At 38.1% G+C, this 18583-nt stretch overlaps 1 protein-coding gene across 12 annotated transcripts in view; it reads right to left on the reverse strand.

Annotated features, from left to right (window-relative positions):
* The window catches only part of GAB1 (GRB2 associated binding protein 1), a 97144-nt gene that overhangs the window by 18064 nt on the left and 60497 nt on the right, over positions 1-18583 (reverse strand). For 9 of the 12 annotated variants that reach the window (XM_035326257.1, XM_035326256.1, XM_035326261.1 and 6 more), the window contains 5 exons: positions 11363-11576; positions 8697-8777; positions 4758-5362; positions 3004-3089; positions 2497-2800 (listed from right to left, as the gene is read on the reverse strand). In XM_035326257.1, coding sequence (XP_035182148.1) covers positions 2497-2800; positions 3004-3089; positions 4758-5362; positions 8697-8777; positions 11363-11576 — 1290 coding nt within the window. The remainder of the gene's footprint in view (positions 1-2496; positions 2801-3003; positions 3090-4757; positions 5363-8696; positions 8778-11362; positions 11577-18583) is intronic. The other 3 variants (XM_035326258.1, XM_035326262.1, XM_035326260.1) reach the window with 2 other exon arrangements.

An 18583-nucleotide genomic window follows, 5' to 3' on the forward strand; every position in this document is an offset into this window, starting at 1 on the left:
ATTATGTAAGGGTCCAACTAAAACAGAAGTTTTATCTCATTGTAGTTCAACACAAACTGCACTTTTATTTTCCCAGAAGTATTTCTGGAAGAAGTGATTTGTATGAAGAGCAGCTACTGAAATGGGAATATCACAATCCCGATGCATCGTTGTATCTGCTCTTCATAACAATGCAAGTCTCACAGTAGTACACTTGATAAAACTTGAGTGAGCTAATGCATGTGTTACTAAGATAAAACCCTTGGTGATAAATCAGAATCATTATCATTCTTGGTAGCTCAAGCTCTTCACAGTGTGTTTTTTTTTTTTTTTCCAGACCCTAGACATTCACTATAAAATAAGTACTTTCATGTCTAGCCTTAAAGTAACGTTATCTTTTATATTGCATAAAATAATCATGCTATTTTACAGTGATTCAGCTTCTCAAAGTCAGCAGGCAAAAATATAGCCAATAGAAGCTACACTGGGCACCTCTATACTCATTAAGAGATGTGTTAGTATATCTAAACATCTGTTCCCTGGTGTTGGCTAGGTCTGTCTTAGCAGTAAAGCATTGGCAGACAGGAGCAAAACAGAAGTCTTACACACCACTTTTAAAAGGCAAAACACTTAGGTTTCAAGAATAGCAATGCTTCCTCAGCAGATGCTAATGTGACTGTTTTGCACCACCAACCAAGCTTTTCAACATAAAAAATAAATAGTTTTGAAGGACAAGCATTTTATCAGTAAAATACACAAACCGGCCAGTCAGGGAAAATATTTTCAAGCAGTTCAGTGTTTATTTCGAGAATATTTTCCAGTATCGTGTTTCAATTTATTACTGTCCAGTATTTCTTAAAAATAAATCAGAGCTAATGTCTGCTAACACTGAAACAATTAGGCACAAGAAGATTGCCAAGGTTTTGAAAAAGGACGTATTTCATTTTCTGAACATGGACAGTCAGAATGAGACGTGGCACTCCCCATTTTACACTGAAATCATCTATATCATGATACTGTCCAATGCGCTTATTTACAGGCTGTTTTCACTTAATGGAAAAAAGTGTCCATATAAAGTTTTATTTGGTTAATGTTTTGGATCATCTGATTATGACATTAATTTTTCTCCAAAAATCAAACCAGCCACTTCAAATCTAAGTACTTTTTTTTTTTCCTAAACATAATTCTATAAACAGAACTTAGGCAAATACAAAGTAGTGCAGACATCTGACTTAAATTTCTTGAGTTCCTTCTTCTACAATTTAGGTATTTCTGATAGGCTGATAAAACATTTCTGATTGACTGGGAAGTCTAAGCCATTTATCAGTGATTCTCTACACAAATAATGTCATCTGGACACTTATCTGTTGGTTAATACCACCAGTCACCTAAATAATCCACATTTTAAGGCAAAGTAAACCCAGTACACTATGTTTAAGAATGGGTTTGGTTTGTTTTAAGGATAGCTTTGGTGGGGCATCTACAAATATTTTTTTTTCAATTTTGTCATTGACGTTGTTGCTGCACTCTCAAACTTTTAATGGTTCTCTCTCACACATTCAGCTCTTTAAAATATTCCCACATAAAACCACTTTTATTTTTGCTTTATGACTGTTTAATCTATCACAGTCTATAAAGGCAACGAAATTCAAAATCTAGGCTCATGTTTTCACTTACTGCAGTTTATACAAATAGCAATGCAAGCATGGCATCGAGCTTGTACAATACAGAGAACATACCTTAACAATTGGCTTGAATTAGCAGTTGCCTTCTCCCATTTGGATCCCAAGGAAAACCTATATGGTAACCTCATAGCCCATGTTAAACAACTTCCTGCGACTGCCCTGTGTGGCTGCTACCACTTAAGCACTGGGGAGCCCTAAAATCATTTTCCTTGCTTTTACAAACTGAAACAAAGCTTTAACATTATGTACTTATTGGTTAATCTATCTCAATCTATCTTCCTTCAATCTATTTTTCCTTCACTCACACATTTGTAAGAATTATTCAATGACTGCTACATACTTCGAATAGGGCTAAAGAGCACACAATACACAAATCTTCTCATATAATTGCTAACAATGTTGACATCAAAAGCAAATAGCCAAAATAGTTATTTTTAACATCATATAACAGAAATGTGTGCTGCTCCTGTACCAAGCATTATTATGCCTATATATTCGTATTCTATATAGTTCCTTGTGTACTCTCTTCATGATAAGTTGGCTGTCCTCTCTGTGCAAGGACTAAACTCATACTTCTGAGTGTTGGCAATTCTATGCTAATATTTGATTAATAACTACAGAAATTAAATGTAAACCTATGCTTGTATTTGGCATTGGTATTGTGATGTTTCAACATCATGAAGAAACATTCTAGAACTCTTCTATTGTATGGATATTTAATAGGATAAAAATTGTTATAATATCTGAAAGCGATCATTTTCCATTGATCAAAAGTTGCAAGAGCTATTTTATTAGATGGTAAGAATAAGTTTCTATTGGACATATTCCTCACCTTTTCTGTCTGGTTTGAGGTTCCGATCCACTGGCGGTGGCTCACATTCTGCAACAGGAACTGACCGTCTGGGAGGGGTCTTTGGACTGGACCTGAAACCCATGTGAGCAGGAGGAGGGACTTGCTTTCCAAATAACGGAAAATCAAACGTGCCTGGTGTCATTGGTACATAATTTGTTTCCTGGATGGGTTCAGTGAAGCTGCTGGAATGCTGTCGTGGAGGAGAGTTGGGATTCATTGGGACATAATTTTCATCTAGTTCTTCACTTGAAACACTTCCCACTGTCAACATGCTTCTGTTTTTCTAGAATTAACATATATTTCCTTTAACAAAATAAGTTATGCAATCAGCTGTGAATCATATGAATCTCTTAACCTAATCTACTCAGATTAATATATTCTTTTGAAACTGAAAAACACAAACACTGTACAGCTTGCCTTCTTACATGGGAACAAAAAGCATTCAAGCAGTCACTGCTGTCTCTCATAAGATCAAGTCATACTTACAAAGTGGTTATGGAAGCCCTCCAATGAATTAGATCTGTCATTCGGAAACGTTCGTGGAATATCATAACAGTCTTGAGAACTAATTTCTAAAGAAACAAGAAGAGAAAGTGACTATTTATCATCCCTGTTCCTGTCACTTGGCACCAGACATCCAGAGCCTTTTATTTACTGTCTGCTTCTGAGACTGTGCAAACACAACTCCTGAAGCTGTGGCCAACAGATTTTATCTATATACTTGAGATGACTGTGTTCATAAACAAACTTAGCACTTACCAGTCAACTTGAAAATCTTATAGTGATGTTTTCCATGGCAGGAAAAGCAACAGTAATTTTTCCTTTTACAGAATCAGTTAATTCTTCCTTTCAAATAGACAGGCATTAAGAATTTAACTTAAGAGCAGGTTTTGAGATACAGGGCCCTCATGAGAAACCTATTCTAAAATAAATGAACAACAGATGTAATTTAAGGTCTGGAGAGAAGTTTTCTGACTGAATACCCTTCCCTTGGAAAGTGCTGATTCAACAGAATTTAATCCAGCGCAATAACAGGTAAATTCCTCTCATGTATCCCCCGCCCCCCTCCTCTCAGACCCCCCTGTTAGGGTCTCCAAGGTTTTTCAGTTTGAATGAACAACTACAGAAACAAAGATTTCATGCTTTTCAGGGTCCTGGCTCTTGGCAGCCCACATTAAAAAGAGGAGGTTGTTTATTTTATTTTTTTTAAAAAAAGATTTTCACTTTGAAGGAAAAATAAACACTTCTGAAGAGCAGGAGTCCACCAATAACACTGCACCTAGCCTAAAAAAGAATGACAAATTGAATAATATCTGAGTGCCTGTACAATCATACCCCTTCTGTATATTGCCTCCTCCAAAAGCCTTGTCCCTGTCCCCTTTCTCATTTCTGCCTCGCATCCCATTGGTAGTACAACTCAATTCTTTAAAACCCCCTCAAACATTAGCATCAGCTCTAACCATTTGACAATTTCTTTAAAAATAACAGCTTTAGGCCCACTTGTCTCGAGAACCTGAAAGAAATCAAACTCTTAGCCCAAGAGTTAATACAACCACAAGTGCTCTCTGTAACAACTTCTCTGAGAAAACAAGAATGGGAACAAACAAACTGGCAGAAAAACAAGATACACCAAAGTCTTTAAGGAAAAGTAGCTCCACCAGATTTGCTAGTACCCAGAAACATATCCAGCTGCTGAAGGAAAAAACAATAACAGAAGTACATTAGCAAGTCTGAAATGCCAACATTTAAGTGTCTATAAAGAACAATTTTAATTTTACTTTAAAATGTCAGTATGCATATCCGCCACAAGCAGAGAAAAAGTTTTGTGGCACCAATAACCAGATCAGGGTTGATCTCAAAGCTCTGGATGCACACCAAGTCCTACTGAACTTAGTGAAACACTTTCAGCTTCTGCAAATTCAGACCACTACATGCTAACCTTACCTTGGCTGTTCTGATAGACAGATAGCCGCAGTTTTGAACTCAGCTATATGACCTCATTAGCAAAAAAAAATATTATTAACTCCTCACTGCTGTTTTCTAAAAACTAGTAACACCATTAAGATGTCTAGGGCTTCCAGTATTTTTAGCTAAGTCTGAACACCACAGCGCAATATACAGCCTGTATCAATGTTCTGTGCTTTGCATATTATTCAACCCATTCATATCACATCTTTCTTCACAAGATTAATATCGTTTAACACAATCTGGAAAAGCAAAGTAAAGCACGGAATACTGACCTTTACGAAAGATATTCAAATCTACAGTTGAAATGGTATTACTGCGTGAGGGTGGCATTCCTGCTGTAGGGATGCAATAACTACTATCAGTATCTGAAGCAGTACGAGTAATGCTACATGTTTCCACAGGAGATCGATCTGCAGCGTGGTGAGGTTTTGGTGGCCGAGGTGGAGGAATATCTGGAATAGTCTCTAGTTTTGATGTCTGAGACATTGTTCCTTCCGGAAAAGTTCGTGGAATCTGGTAAGTACCTCCAGGTGTGGGGGGAATGTCATAACTAATGGAGATGTGTCTCAACTGTGCATCTAACAAAGATGTTGCTGATGGTGTGTTGAAAACATGCTGCTCTCCTTCCGCATCAGTCCCAGTTGGAGATGCTGCCTTCGGTAGAACATCCTGTGAATAACTCCTAGGCAGGTTATAAAGGCTGGAGTCTGCCAATGCCAGTCCAGTACGAGAAGGAGGAGAGTCATAGGCACCTTGCTGCTGAAAAAAGCCATTCACAGCATGCTTGCTCACTGCTGGAGCAGGATTTTTGTGGGAGGGCACGTTATCATTGCAGTCTGTTTCAGAAGAGCTGGATTTTGCAGAGTCAGCATGAGATCTACACAAGAGATCAAGAGATTAAAACATTGATGAACATACAAAGAAAACAAACATTACACATAGTAAACACAATATATAAAGTGTAAACAACAGAAAAGTATGGCAGCCTCTTCCAACTTTTCCAAAATGAGATGCAGGAACCTAACTATTAAACAAACAGTAGTATTTAAGCAGAATCCTAAGTGATTACATGTATACAAACCCATGCATGTGAAACAGGTAACAACACAAGTGTGCAGCTTCAGTAGCAGCTCAACAAGTTGATGTTTCATAAAGCAAGTGATTTCCAGAAAGATACCAAGCCAAACTAAAGCAGAGTTTGTTTAGGGATTGAACGATTTTTATTTTAACCCATCCTGTGAACTAGCAGCACTTTGACGTGCTTAAGGTGAAAATGCACTCAATCCTTGGGTTCACAATGCTTGCCAGTTCTAACCAGCATGAAAAAGAGGATCAAATACAACTGATTGCAATGCCCTGAAGTCTGTGACTCCAGTTATGAACTGACCATATAATACTGATTCAAAATACATAAACAGGAAAGAAAGAAATAGAAACCTGAAATAAGAGGAAGACAGACTGCTCTTCGGGGCAACAAATCCATACAATGTGAGCAACAGAGTGCTTTGTCTTGAACACAAAGCAGTGCTGTTAGGTAAAACTGCTCAGTAGTTTGCCTTGGATTTCTTCGCAACTTCAATCTTCAGTAAGAATTGCACTCATTAATACTGGTACTAACCAATGGGGAAAGCCAAAAACTGTGATTTCTTTTTTTCTGGTGGGAAGAGGAGGTAGGATGGTATGTAAGCCTCCCCAGTTACATTGCTCCACATGGCAGAGAAATTCCAAGTCTTATTCCTTGCTCAAATCCAAGTCAAGACAATAGCAAAAATGCTAACACAGGTGAAGTTAATGCAGCCCATACAGTTCACTTTATCCTAATTCCCTTTTTAAGTACCACAGGACTGTATGTGCTTGTTTATACATACATATGTAAATATTTCAGCATCAAGGAATAGCTGCTATACTACTCATATTAAGCAACCAGACCATGTAGTTTACAAAGCTTCTGAGGAAGAAAATACAGAAGTCAACAGTATGAGAACAAAAAAATGTTCTCAATAAGTATTTACCCTTGGCAAAACCAAGGAAGTGAATCTTCTTATATTCCTTACATTGCCAACCATCAAAAACATGCATCTCTGCTTTGCTAACAGTTTACTTCCTTTGCCTCAGAGCTTCAAAAGTTGAGTAATGAACCACTGGAAACTTAACACAACTGCAAAAAAGAAAATAGAGCACATAGGACTGAAGGACCTCCATTCGGTTACAGAGTGCTTTACAGATTGTGAACATAGTGAGTAGTAACACTGAGCTTTGCCTCTGATGCAGTCCTTGCTCTCTATTTTAATGATTCATTCAAAAGCTCCTCACTTTCAAGACACTCTTCTAGTTCTGTGGTATTCATCTGGGCCAAACTCCCAGTAAAATTCATACTTGAGCAAATACAGGATAGATTGTGATCTGTATTTTATATGCTACAAAAATAAAGTGGGCAGTCTAGAGAAGCTGGATGTTGACAATTAATTGTAGAACCAGAATTTTAATTCCAGTTGACCATGATATATTTTTAAATGAAAGAATTCCCCAACTACATAAATAATATAAACACTACCATATATCTTACAAAAAGAGTACAGATGTGCACTTAATCAAAAAAAGGTTGACTCAAACTTATTTTTCAGTTCTTGGCTTGTACGTGTACTGGGATCACTTCGATCCACTTAGCCATGCACCAGAACTCAACCTGTAAAACATTTTCACACACAAAAGCAGAGCAGGTGTCCTTAAAAATCTTACCAGTTCTAGGCACTATGGTGGTTTTAGAGACAAAGACATATTATAATGATGCCAAGTTATATTTGGCTCTAAATAAGCACAACATGCAGGGATATATATCCAAAGCTCAAGACACAACTACAGCACATGTACGATGCCATCACTTAAGCATTACCCATTGTGTGAAAGCAACATTTAGGAGTTCTTCCAGGTCTCAGTAAACGCTGCTGCTTCTTTCTTGACCACAAGCAGTTGTGAAAACATAAGACTTTCAAAAACTGACACAAGGCAGCCAGACCAGTCAATTGCTTAGCTGATGGCAGCAGTACGCATTGCTCATTACAAGAGGGCTTTTCTGATTTACTTCAGATTTTGAAATGAAATCTTTTGGAATCAATTTCCTGGCCTATTGAAATAGTTTTCAAAATATAAATGTGTTGCAACCAATCTGATTTTGCAAGACCAAAAATTTGAAGACAGTCTGAGAAAGCAGTTTATGCCAAAATGAAGATGGAATTCAGCCTTTGAAGTTTAAATAGATTTCACAAGTCAGTATTAACTACTGATCATGACAAGGAGAACATGCACAGTTTTGGAAATCTAACTCTATATTTGATTCATGTTACACCTCAAGGAAAGTTAGATTAGGACCACAGATCCACAACAGGTTTTATTTTAAGAACTTCTGATACATGATGCTTGATGACTTCTGCCATGTTTTCAACAACACCAAAAAAAATCAGTTGGCTTAAATACTCCACTAACTTTTGGTTATTAAGATAAGTATTAAGGTTTCTTCGCACTTCAGATTAAAATAAAGGCAAAATCTGATATAACAAAAACTACTAACCCTCTTTATAGGCAGAGGATGGCTAATGAACTCAGTGTTTGCAGATGTGTACATTGCATCTACAGATTATGCCAAGTGGCCAAATTATTCCTTACTCAGTACTAATAAGAGATAATTGTGTAGCCAGCTGGTCCACAAGGACTGTGCATTAAGACTCACAGAGCAGAGGTGGGATATTAGGGGCAAAACAAGCAAGTCCATCACCATGTACTAAAAACTAATTGTTGACAGACTGAGGATAAAAGATTTCAAAATGTTTTAGTCTGAGGAGCAATCTCCCATTTTGGAATACACTGTATACGATCTGGCTTGGCTGGTCATCCTTGCAAGCCGATTCTTTTTGCATCTGCAGGAATCAACACAATAGATAAATAGAATACTATAAACAAAGTGGCAGCAAAAACACTCTTGTGTGCCAGCAATCTGGGACAGAAACAGCAAGCATAGTAAAAAATGTGGATAAAACAGCTCTATGGTGATTACAGCTATTTTCTGAAAATGGAAGCCAAGGTTACATAGTTTCTTCTATTAAAACTCACAGGACACCATGCAAGACGTATCTGAAACAAATATTTTCAGGCAAGTTAATGGCTCTGTGATTAAATTCTCACACACGTTCCAAGAACAGCTACTGTTCACTCACTGCAGTGGAATCTTTTTACTTTCAAAATCTTCTAAGAGAAGGTATTCCTGCCCTTCTTCAGAGATAAAGGGTGACCCTTGGCTGGTTCATAAACATAAGAAATATGAGGAAGACAGCATTATTTCCATATACATCTTGAATGAGCCAGAACAATAAGGGTTTGGCTTCATTTTCTAATTTATGATCCAAATATGAATGTCACAATCACACTAAATGCTACAGTTGAACAATACTCGTTCTCAAGCCAACAGTGATCAGAGCATAAAACTATTTTAGACAAAATACAGCATGATAATTATAACTGCAAGTACTGTGTCCAAAATCATCTCACAACACTATGTGGTGTATCGCATGACACTATAAGGAAGCATTTTGAAATCATATGTTCTGAAACACAAGAACTCCAAAAAATTCTGAACAGGCAGGTTGGCCACAACCTCTGTGTTTCTCAGTTACCCACCTCACCTGTAGAAGAACCCCGAAGTTTTAAAAGCAAATTCAGTTGTTCCCATCTTTTCTATAAAATAACATGCAAAATTAGAGCAGAAAACATTCCCTTTGCATACTGGCAACTTGAAAATCCAAATATATAACACTACAGAAATAAACCATTCAAGTAACACCAGCTACCTATTATTTTAATGTAAACAGTACCTATTTATTAAGATTTGCTTTTAATGGATGTTTGCATACTATTCTTCCCCATTAAAATAAAGGTTGCCTGAAACACACAAATGAATTGTTCCAAATTTGGAATCAATAGGAAAATGATGCAGACTTGTATTTCTTGTATATTCAGACTTGTATAAAGTTACATAAAACTTTAATTCCATTGGAAAAGGTCTACATCCTGTATATGTTGGCCCAAATCCATCACAATACCTGTACCAGACATGAGACATATACAATCTTTTTACGTTGAACAAACTCCAACATAACTACTATTCTGAATTTTCATTATTAATAAAAGGAAATAACTATTAACTTGTTAATAAAAGGACGTCAATATTTAGTGAATTTACTTAAACATAATTCAGAAAGCCTGTATCACGTGTGTTCAAAACACATTTAAACCATCTCTACACTCCCAATTACTTTATTCAGATCTTAATCAATTCTTTTTGCATTTTTATCTCCACTGGTACCTTCTTCAAACACCCAAATACCTTCTTCTCCTGTATTACCAATGTCTTTCGCAAGCAATTTTGGAGGCTATCCATGGACTCAATACCTTGCCCCATTTTGTGCCTTTGTCTATGGTCTTAGACTTCACTGTCTCTACTTAACCCACAAGCCGTACAACTGCTGAAGTCAAATCAATTTCATATCCCAGCCTTGATAACTCAGAAAAAAAAAAAAAAAACGAAAAAAAAAAAAAAACACCTTCATTTGGTGCTGGAAATCCACTCTGTGCCCATCCCTTATGGAAACAAATGGGTACTCAGACATTTCTGATGAGTCAGGGCTCTGAAATGAGCAGAGACTGCTTTGCCAAGCCATTATGGAAACAGAACCAAACTTTTTGATAATTTTGGGGGGGTAAAACTACATACCTCTCAGGCACCATCAGCTTCTAAACATCACTAAGCATGTAACCACCACTCAAGTCAGACTCTGCGTTTCCCTTTCTCTACAGGATGCTTTGGGGCATGCCACGGTGCCTGTAAGCTGCACATTCCAAACACCGGGGGAAACTGTAGGCTCATTCCTCCGTTTTATAATGAAGACTGTGAAGGGTGCATACTTGTCTACCATGCAATCATCAGTGAATGGAGCAGGAAACTCCTCAGGCACAACAGAGCAAGTTAAAAATGCCAAGGGAGCAGAGAGCACATGGCACAGGTAAAACTGGCAGAGCATCAAGGTGCTGAGGAAGAAGGCACCGCCACTAAAAGGTATGATGGCCCTAAGGGAGTATGCAAAATGCTCACAAAAACACTTTGAAAAGTAAGCTTTCCTCAAGCCTTCAATATGTTTTCTTCTTATCACAAAAAGAATATGCCATTTTTTTTTCTTAAACTGCAAATACCCTCAGTATATTTTAAATTACTGCAGAAAAACAGCTTCCAAGAGACTTATAACTTTCTTTCAGATAATACTCAAGGTTGGAAGGAGTTCTGGAGATTATCTGATCCAGCTCTTCCAATACCTCTAAGCAGAGCCAACTTCAAAGTCAGGTGAGGCTTCCCAGGGCGTCACCCAGTCAAGTTTTTTGCTTGCTTGTTTCCTTTTAAATCTCAAAGGACACAGATTTCACTAACTCCTTGGGGTTGCCACTATGATCCATTCTGGAAAAAACAGTGACATTTCCCAGGTAGTTACTGTAAATATCACATCTTCCTATGCAGGAGGTGCTGCACATCTATTTAAGTTAGAAGTAGCAGTTAGAAATAAATCTGCATTTAATTTAGCCTGGAACCACTGCATTCATTTGATGCTTCAGATTGGTGATTCCTTCTCAAGAAGGCAACATGGGCCTAGTGCTCAAACAACTTAGTATTGCTACAAGAATTTCAAGAACAAAAAGTTGAGAAGCAAAAGTTACTGGCAACTTCCTCCACAGTTCATAGGCATCCAAATCTGCGGCGACTCAACAAGAAAAAAGTGCTTTTAGCACAAATATCCTTGGCCTGTACAAGTTTTATTAAGAAAACAATATAACTTACCTCATAGGTTCAGGTTTTTTACTCTGGCAGTTTATTAGCAGTAGGTAGTCTTGAGGATCTTCTTGACCAGAGGAAGACTCTAGTGGGGGGATATTAATAAGCTGATAAGGAGGAGGTAGGGTAGATTCTGCTTGCATGGAAGGCGGTGAAGTGTTGACGGGCAAGGGTAACTCAGCAGATGCTTGTAAAGAACTGACCGGTGGCTTAACAGCATCTGCAGACACAAGAGCATAGCACTTGGTACAATTAAGACAATGGTCTTACAACACTACAAAAACATTTCTTAACACAACATAAGTTTGTACTGGTTTTAAATTCAACATTGTAAAGTCAGTGGACATAACAAAACCTTAGTCCTGGATACTAACATTTGTATTTATCTTTAAATCCCTGTAATCTCCTTATTTTTTCAAGCTGTAATCAAACTCGTAAGTTTGCCTTCGTAATAAAGGTTATGCCTTGGCTATATGACTTATTTAACCTGTTTTTGAGTCACAGAAAAAACAAAGATGCTGACAGCTGCACTAAAACAGCTAAGAACACAATCCTATTGTTTTAATCAAGAGCAGACACAGGCCCATAGCTTATTACTTGAATTTCAAAACCTGAGTCAGCACTTGCATATATATATATTCATCCCTTAGCGACCAAGGTCACTTCATTTCAGATTAGTCACCCTTTGAGAACTGGCCTCTCTCAGTAGCTGAAGAGCAACAGGAAAGATGCTGCTTTTGCAATGGAAGATTCCTTGTGGCTAAAATAATAGAGACAATAGCTACCCTGTTCCTCTAGGCTCCCCTTGTTACATACAACTTTATATTTTAGTGCAGTAAATGTGGTTATGCCTTTTTGTTAAGGTACTGTAATTTTTATATATTCTTATTCATATATATACACACTAGCCTTTTTTTTCCCCCCTCTCCTATTAAATTACCTAGGATACTGGAAAATACTGACATTATCAAATACTCATTTCATTTTTTGCATTGTTTCAAAGATTCATAGACTAAGAAAAACTTAATTAAACAAACTATTCTTTAATTATCAAGGCTCCTGCATATTTGCAACTCATTGTCATTTCCAATTTGTGCATCCCATGAACAGACAATGATTATGAACACTGTTTAAATGAACACATCCAAGCAAAACTGCTCCTTTAAAGCTCACAGGCCAGGTATGGACTACATAATAACTTCATCCTGCTTCTGCTCCCCAGCACTATCCTGGTAAACACCAGATGAACAGACCAGAATATAGCCCATCTGCTTCCAGTTCTGTATACACAAGGTACAAGTGATTTAAATGTGGATATAGGAATAGCAGCATTTGCTTTGAACTCCCCTAGCAGTTACACAGGCTCAGAAATTAAATCCCACCACACCCACACAGGTGGAAGAAGTCTAGATGTACCAAAGTTTCTCAACTCAGCCTACCTGAAAAGGTAGGATAACCTAAAAGAAGCTTTTAGAGAAGGCTGGACCTGACCTATCCATCAAACTTGTCAGCAGAACAAAGGCAATACCAGACTGCACCCAGTGATCACACACACAACAGTAAAATCGTTTCTTTGCTACATGTTAAAATATGAAAATATGAACAATGTTCTATTATTTAGGAATTTCAAGAACTTGTAGGAGCACATCTGAGGCATCTGCATTAAGTAATACAAGTGATATTTCTTCATTCCCCTAATATTGGGGGTTCAATAGCAGAAAGAGAGGAGTCTGAATGGCCTTATCAGGCACATACCTTCTTGCTCCTGGAAGAGAAGCAGTAGGAGAAGGGACAGACAGCTCTCTGAGCCTTCCAGAACTGGGAACCATGCACAAAGTTTACGCATGACTAAGAGAGCAAGAGAAAGCTTTCCTGCCAGATACACTATGTTGTCTAGCCATGTTTACTGACAAGCAAGATCTACAAGGGCTTCAGAGTACCCAAGCCACCAGCCCCTGTTCCATGTCTTTGACTACACAACCTTCAGATCATTAGAACTGGCTGGTGCTTGGTTCACACCAGAGAAAACAAAGAGAGCAAACAGGATGTCCCTGTAGCTTTCAGTGAAGATGGGTATGTCAGTTAGACTATAGGTAGTCAGGACAGCTTAACAGGTACATAGTAAGATGCCTGTCTACGTAAGGCTGAGGCATTTAAATGAAATCATGTGTTGGCATTACCAGGAAGAACAACAGGTTCAATAGTAACTTTCCAGGGCAAAAACGAAATCAAAAACCTTGAAGAGGGAACAAACAGCATAGAGGACCAATACATCGTGTTTGGAGAACGGAAAGTTACTTCCTTGTAAAAAAGAAAAAAAAAGTGAGGAAAAAACAGAAGTTGAAGGCTTGCACTACCTTGTAAAAAGTGATGCGGGCAAGGTGATGAAGGCCATCAGGCTAAATATACTGGCTCAGATATGAAGTCTTTAAGCCCATGATGCCACCTCTGATAGCAGCCTGTTGCAGACAGGCTGAGCACAAGCAGTGAGGCAAGCCTGGCATCCTGCCCCCAGCCTCTGGGGCTCTATGGCTTTGGGACATCCCAGTGCAGAGGCTGCATCCACAGTTTGTGCTTGCCAACCTCTGACAGACTTGTCTCTGAAGCTCTCTTACCTCTTTTGAGTACCTTTATTTATTTTTGACTTCCACAACATCCCATGACAACCGTTCCACAAGATACTATGTGTGGCATGAAAAACTACTTCCATTCATTCAAACCTGCAGCTTGACCAATTCATTTGATCTCCTTCAGCTCCACTCCTAAGAGAAATAACGAACATTTGTTCCCAACTCCTTGTTCCCCCATTCAACGGGGATATTCTCAACTTTATGGAACTTTGTCACAGCTTCACTGACTTGGTGCTGCCTATTTTTTTCATGGTACAGAAACCAACTCATTGCAGAGCTTGTTTTCCTTCACTCTCACCTTTCCTAGCTGTATTAATTCTTTCCTGAAGAGGGAAACTAACTGTTGCATAAAACGCACAAAATTTGATCGCATGTATTGATTTACAAGGACATAACGATATTTCACTCTTCCTATTCCAACAATTTAGTTTTCGATTATTACTGATTATAAAAAGTGACACTGTCAAAATGCCCAGAAGGCGCTCACGATCTCTTCTCTAAGCAAGGATTTGGAGCCAGTTAGCATTAAGGGATCATTAGCAGCGCTTTCCTTATGACAAGCTGTCTCGTTTACTTTGAGAGACACTGTTTGACAAAACCCCTGAGTCCTCCTTCAGATTTTTTTTATTGGTGGTGTGCTTTTTTTCCCCTATTATTTTATAGGTGTTAAATGGTGTAGGCTACTGCCTTCTTTAATTCAGTCTCAACTTCTTCACTGGCCACTTCTTACCTTATGCATTCGAGCTATTTCAAATTTGACTACCAAGAAAACAGAAATGTTAACGACTTACCACTGATCAAACAAGTGCTGTTTGCCTATCTGTACCCTCAAGAACATTCTCTTTAGCCACTTACTTCACAAGCTGATATGAAGAAGAGGGTTTATCCCAGCAGCCTATTATGATTTCAAAGAGTACAATAATCAGCTTGCTTCATTTTGAACCAGCAGATTTTTAGGGAAGGGGTCATCTGCACACCAAAGAGCCTTGTAAGTCATTTGGTTTGTTCCCAGAGCTCAGACACTAGAGCTGCTTTGAAACAACTGGGAGCTGGAAAAACATACAGAATATTTAACATGCAAACGAGCATAAAAAGAATCCTGTTTTGTTTTTATAATTCTTGCTTTCAGTACAGCTAGAATAAGCAGCTTTCTCAGAAGATAGCTTTTGTCACTTGATTTGCTAAAAGCAGTTAGAGGCATCACCTTTTCTACAATTTACACTTTTTTCTCACAGCTATGCTCATAATTACCCCAATACTAGAACAATCAAAAAATTAAGGAGGTGAATAGGAAAACTTTCTGAACAAGAATACTACAAATAATCTAGAAGATTTAAGTGTGGGAGTTCACACATGTTGCTTTTTTAAGTCAGAAATTAAATCTTTCTGCCCTGCGACATATAGTGATATACACTCTCTTCTCAATATTCCAATAATGTAAACACTTGAAATACTCTCAAAGTGAGCAACATACATAGTTTCACTACAAGAATCATCACTTCGTTTCATACCAAAATTGCAATCAGAGTAAGAAAAATGCATTCTTTGTGCAACATAGGCAGGAATATAAAAATAGAAGTGGGATTTTCCCTTTGTAATAATGAATCAGCAACAGATACACAACCACATGATTCTACTACTCTGTCTCATTCAGTCTATTTACCATGGTGCACATGTTCTTATTAAAACAATCAGTGGCCAATAAAATATTAGTGATACCCTTGTACAGAATTTTTCAGATACAACAGTGCTGGCCATAAAAAATACTATGGTATGGAAAACCCATTAATAACTTCTGCTTTTGTATTACTCATTTTTCTACATCTATCCAGTATGCAAGCTGCACATATGTAAAATAATTTCAAATACATGGAACACATTATTAAATACTTCAATCCTTTAAAAGGACTTTTTTTTTTTTTTTTTAAAGTTAGTCTGTTAAGTCATTATCTCTGCTGCTTAATGTAGTACCATACATCACAAAATACACTGCTCAAGCTTCCTCTTGTCTCAGCTTCTACATGGGCTCAGATGAAAGACCCTGGAATCAAAGGGCCACATGTATGCATGTGCACGCACACAGCACAAGCATGTGTACACTGATGGGCGCAAACAAACATGCACTTGCTCCGTTCACAAATTTAACTCGAGATGCAAGCGAGATCCAGCCCAGAAGACGCACCGACACATTAGTCTGGATTTGGCAGCACACCAAACTTTCCTAAGAGAGGTTTTCAGCAGAAGTGATTAGCTTACAATCAATATGAAATCTATGCAGCAAGCCTCCATTTTAAACCTTGCGGGGATCATACTCTCGTAAGTTCTTTAAAAGTCCCTGTGCATTTTTGAAGTGTTTTGTTAACTTAATACCATCTCAAGTATCTCTTCCCTCTTTTCCTGAAGATAACAATATCCTTTTAAAGAAGGTAACAAAGAATTCAGCTGCTGGTTACTGTATTTTCCGTTAATGACAGCCCCGGCTCCTGCATACAAACCAGAAACATGACCAACTGTTCTAAGTTTCTATCACATGCTAACATTTCTAGCTTTCAGAGCTCAATTGTACAATTTAGTACTTAAAGCCTGCAATTCACATGTAATTTTAAGCTGCCCTTCTGGTTACCCATTTAAAATTCAAAAACCACCAAAAGCATTTCCATTGAGAATTTCTTCTCCCTCTCCACCTGCAGTTTTCTTTTGAAGGCTGTTCTTTCAAAAGGGGGGAAAAAAGGAAAAAGAAACATATGTAGCCCGTTCTCTCCATCTTCAGATGGTATGCAGGCAGGATGACACGGGAAAAATAATCAACAAATACTGTTACAGGGTAACTTTTGTAGGTGCTTGTGAAGAGAAACAGTGCAGCTCACCACATTAAAAAGGTTTTTCCTTCACTATAAAGGTCTAGAGCTCTCCTCCTAGAACAGGCTGCTCCTGTCACATGGTGAGTTTACCCAGCTGCAGCTGCATCACACTGGCTGCAACCACAGACATCTACAGGCTTCCAAAAAGATGTTTTTTAGCACTCAGCTTAATGGTGAACAGCACCTCCCGACTCAATAACTAGCAACCTGCAAGCATCTTTCAAGCCACCCTCCTGCAATCCCCTTCTCCAAGCAGCTCGTCAGGCAATTTTAATGCCACAAAAGATGTCCAGCAGGAACCAGGGGAAAAAATAACTTAATTACCTATGCAAATTAGATTCACCCTATTTTTCCTTAAGGAAAAGGAAAATCAGCCTTCCACAGGATTTTCTGTTGAAGGCAGCTAGCAGTTTAACGTAAAAACCCCAAACACTCAAGATGAAGGTTCTAACTGCACTCTTGATTCCAAGTAGTATGCTTTTTATGTGGGTAGTTTTTCATCATATACTTACAAGAGAATATGTATCACCACAGATTTTGTGCTCTGCTCATCATTTGCTCTTAGCCACCCTCCTTAAACACATCATCTGAAATTGAAGATAGCTTCATGTTCTGTCCTGTGTTCCTTGTCTCCTTTGGAAACGGGCAATGATTATCTCAACTTTGCCTCCCTCTAACTCAGCTCTTTAGCCATTAGCTACCTCTACAAAATCTACAATACCAAATTTCAGGTCTTTCTCTGGACCCACTTCAAATTTTATTACCACTCTGCAGTTTTTGTAGATGGCATCTGGTGACTGTGACAACTTTCTTCACAGTCTATTCTGACTTCACTCTTAGCAATGACATTCTCACCAAGAAAGCACATTTCTACATCTCACCAGCCGTTTCCTTTACTTACTCAAAGTAATCATCCAGCCCGCCCCCCCACAGTAGATGCCTTTGCACCACTGCTGCCTCTAAACTTCTTGCCTCACCTCTGAGATAAGTGACCCACAATCCTTATCTGGAGGGTCTCTCTCCTAATGCTTAACTGTCCTTTCACATTGTTCTTTACTCCATTCGGTGTCGCCAGTCACTCATCCTCCTGGCGTGTCATCTTTGAGATGACTTTCCTTTTAATTAGTCATATCCAAGAAATATCAGAAGTCACAGACTGTCATTACATACATCATCTCTACTGTGCAATGTCCTATTACCATGCCTATTAAAATAAACCAGCCTTCTCAGTCTGTTTCCATCTCATGTCTAAGAGTAACAAATTTCCATTCCCTTTTTACTACTCCACTTATATTGATTGAGAAAACTTATTTACAAGTTTATTACACTGACAATGCATTTTTCTTAGCATTCCTCCACCTATTTCTCACTTTTGAGACCTTTCATGACCAAAATACCCAATATTCATCATGTTATTGATAATGATTTTGATTTGCCAAGCAAGCCAGCCTCTATCATCCACTTGATAAGAACATTATTTGTCCCTTATAGGCTGCCCCTTCATGCACGAAGGGCACCCTAAATCTATCTAATATCCAACTTCACTTATCTAAGTCCCCTTGATAATTTCTTCTCAGTAATCCCAGAGTTCAACACAGAGCAATAACTGAAGGACTAAGTGAACTTAGCTGTCACCATAATAAAAACTGCCTTATTTGCTCTAACTTCTTCCTACTCCTCTGTTTACATGCTGATGCCTCCTACCACAAATAAGGTAGTATATGACAAGGTAGACG

The sequence above is a fragment of the Oxyura jamaicensis genome, chromosome 4, assembly GCF_011077185.1.
Source record: "Oxyura jamaicensis isolate SHBP4307 breed ruddy duck chromosome 4, BPBGC_Ojam_1.0, whole genome shotgun sequence".
Classification (NCBI taxonomy): domain Eukaryota; kingdom Metazoa; phylum Chordata; class Aves; order Anseriformes; family Anatidae; genus Oxyura; species Oxyura jamaicensis.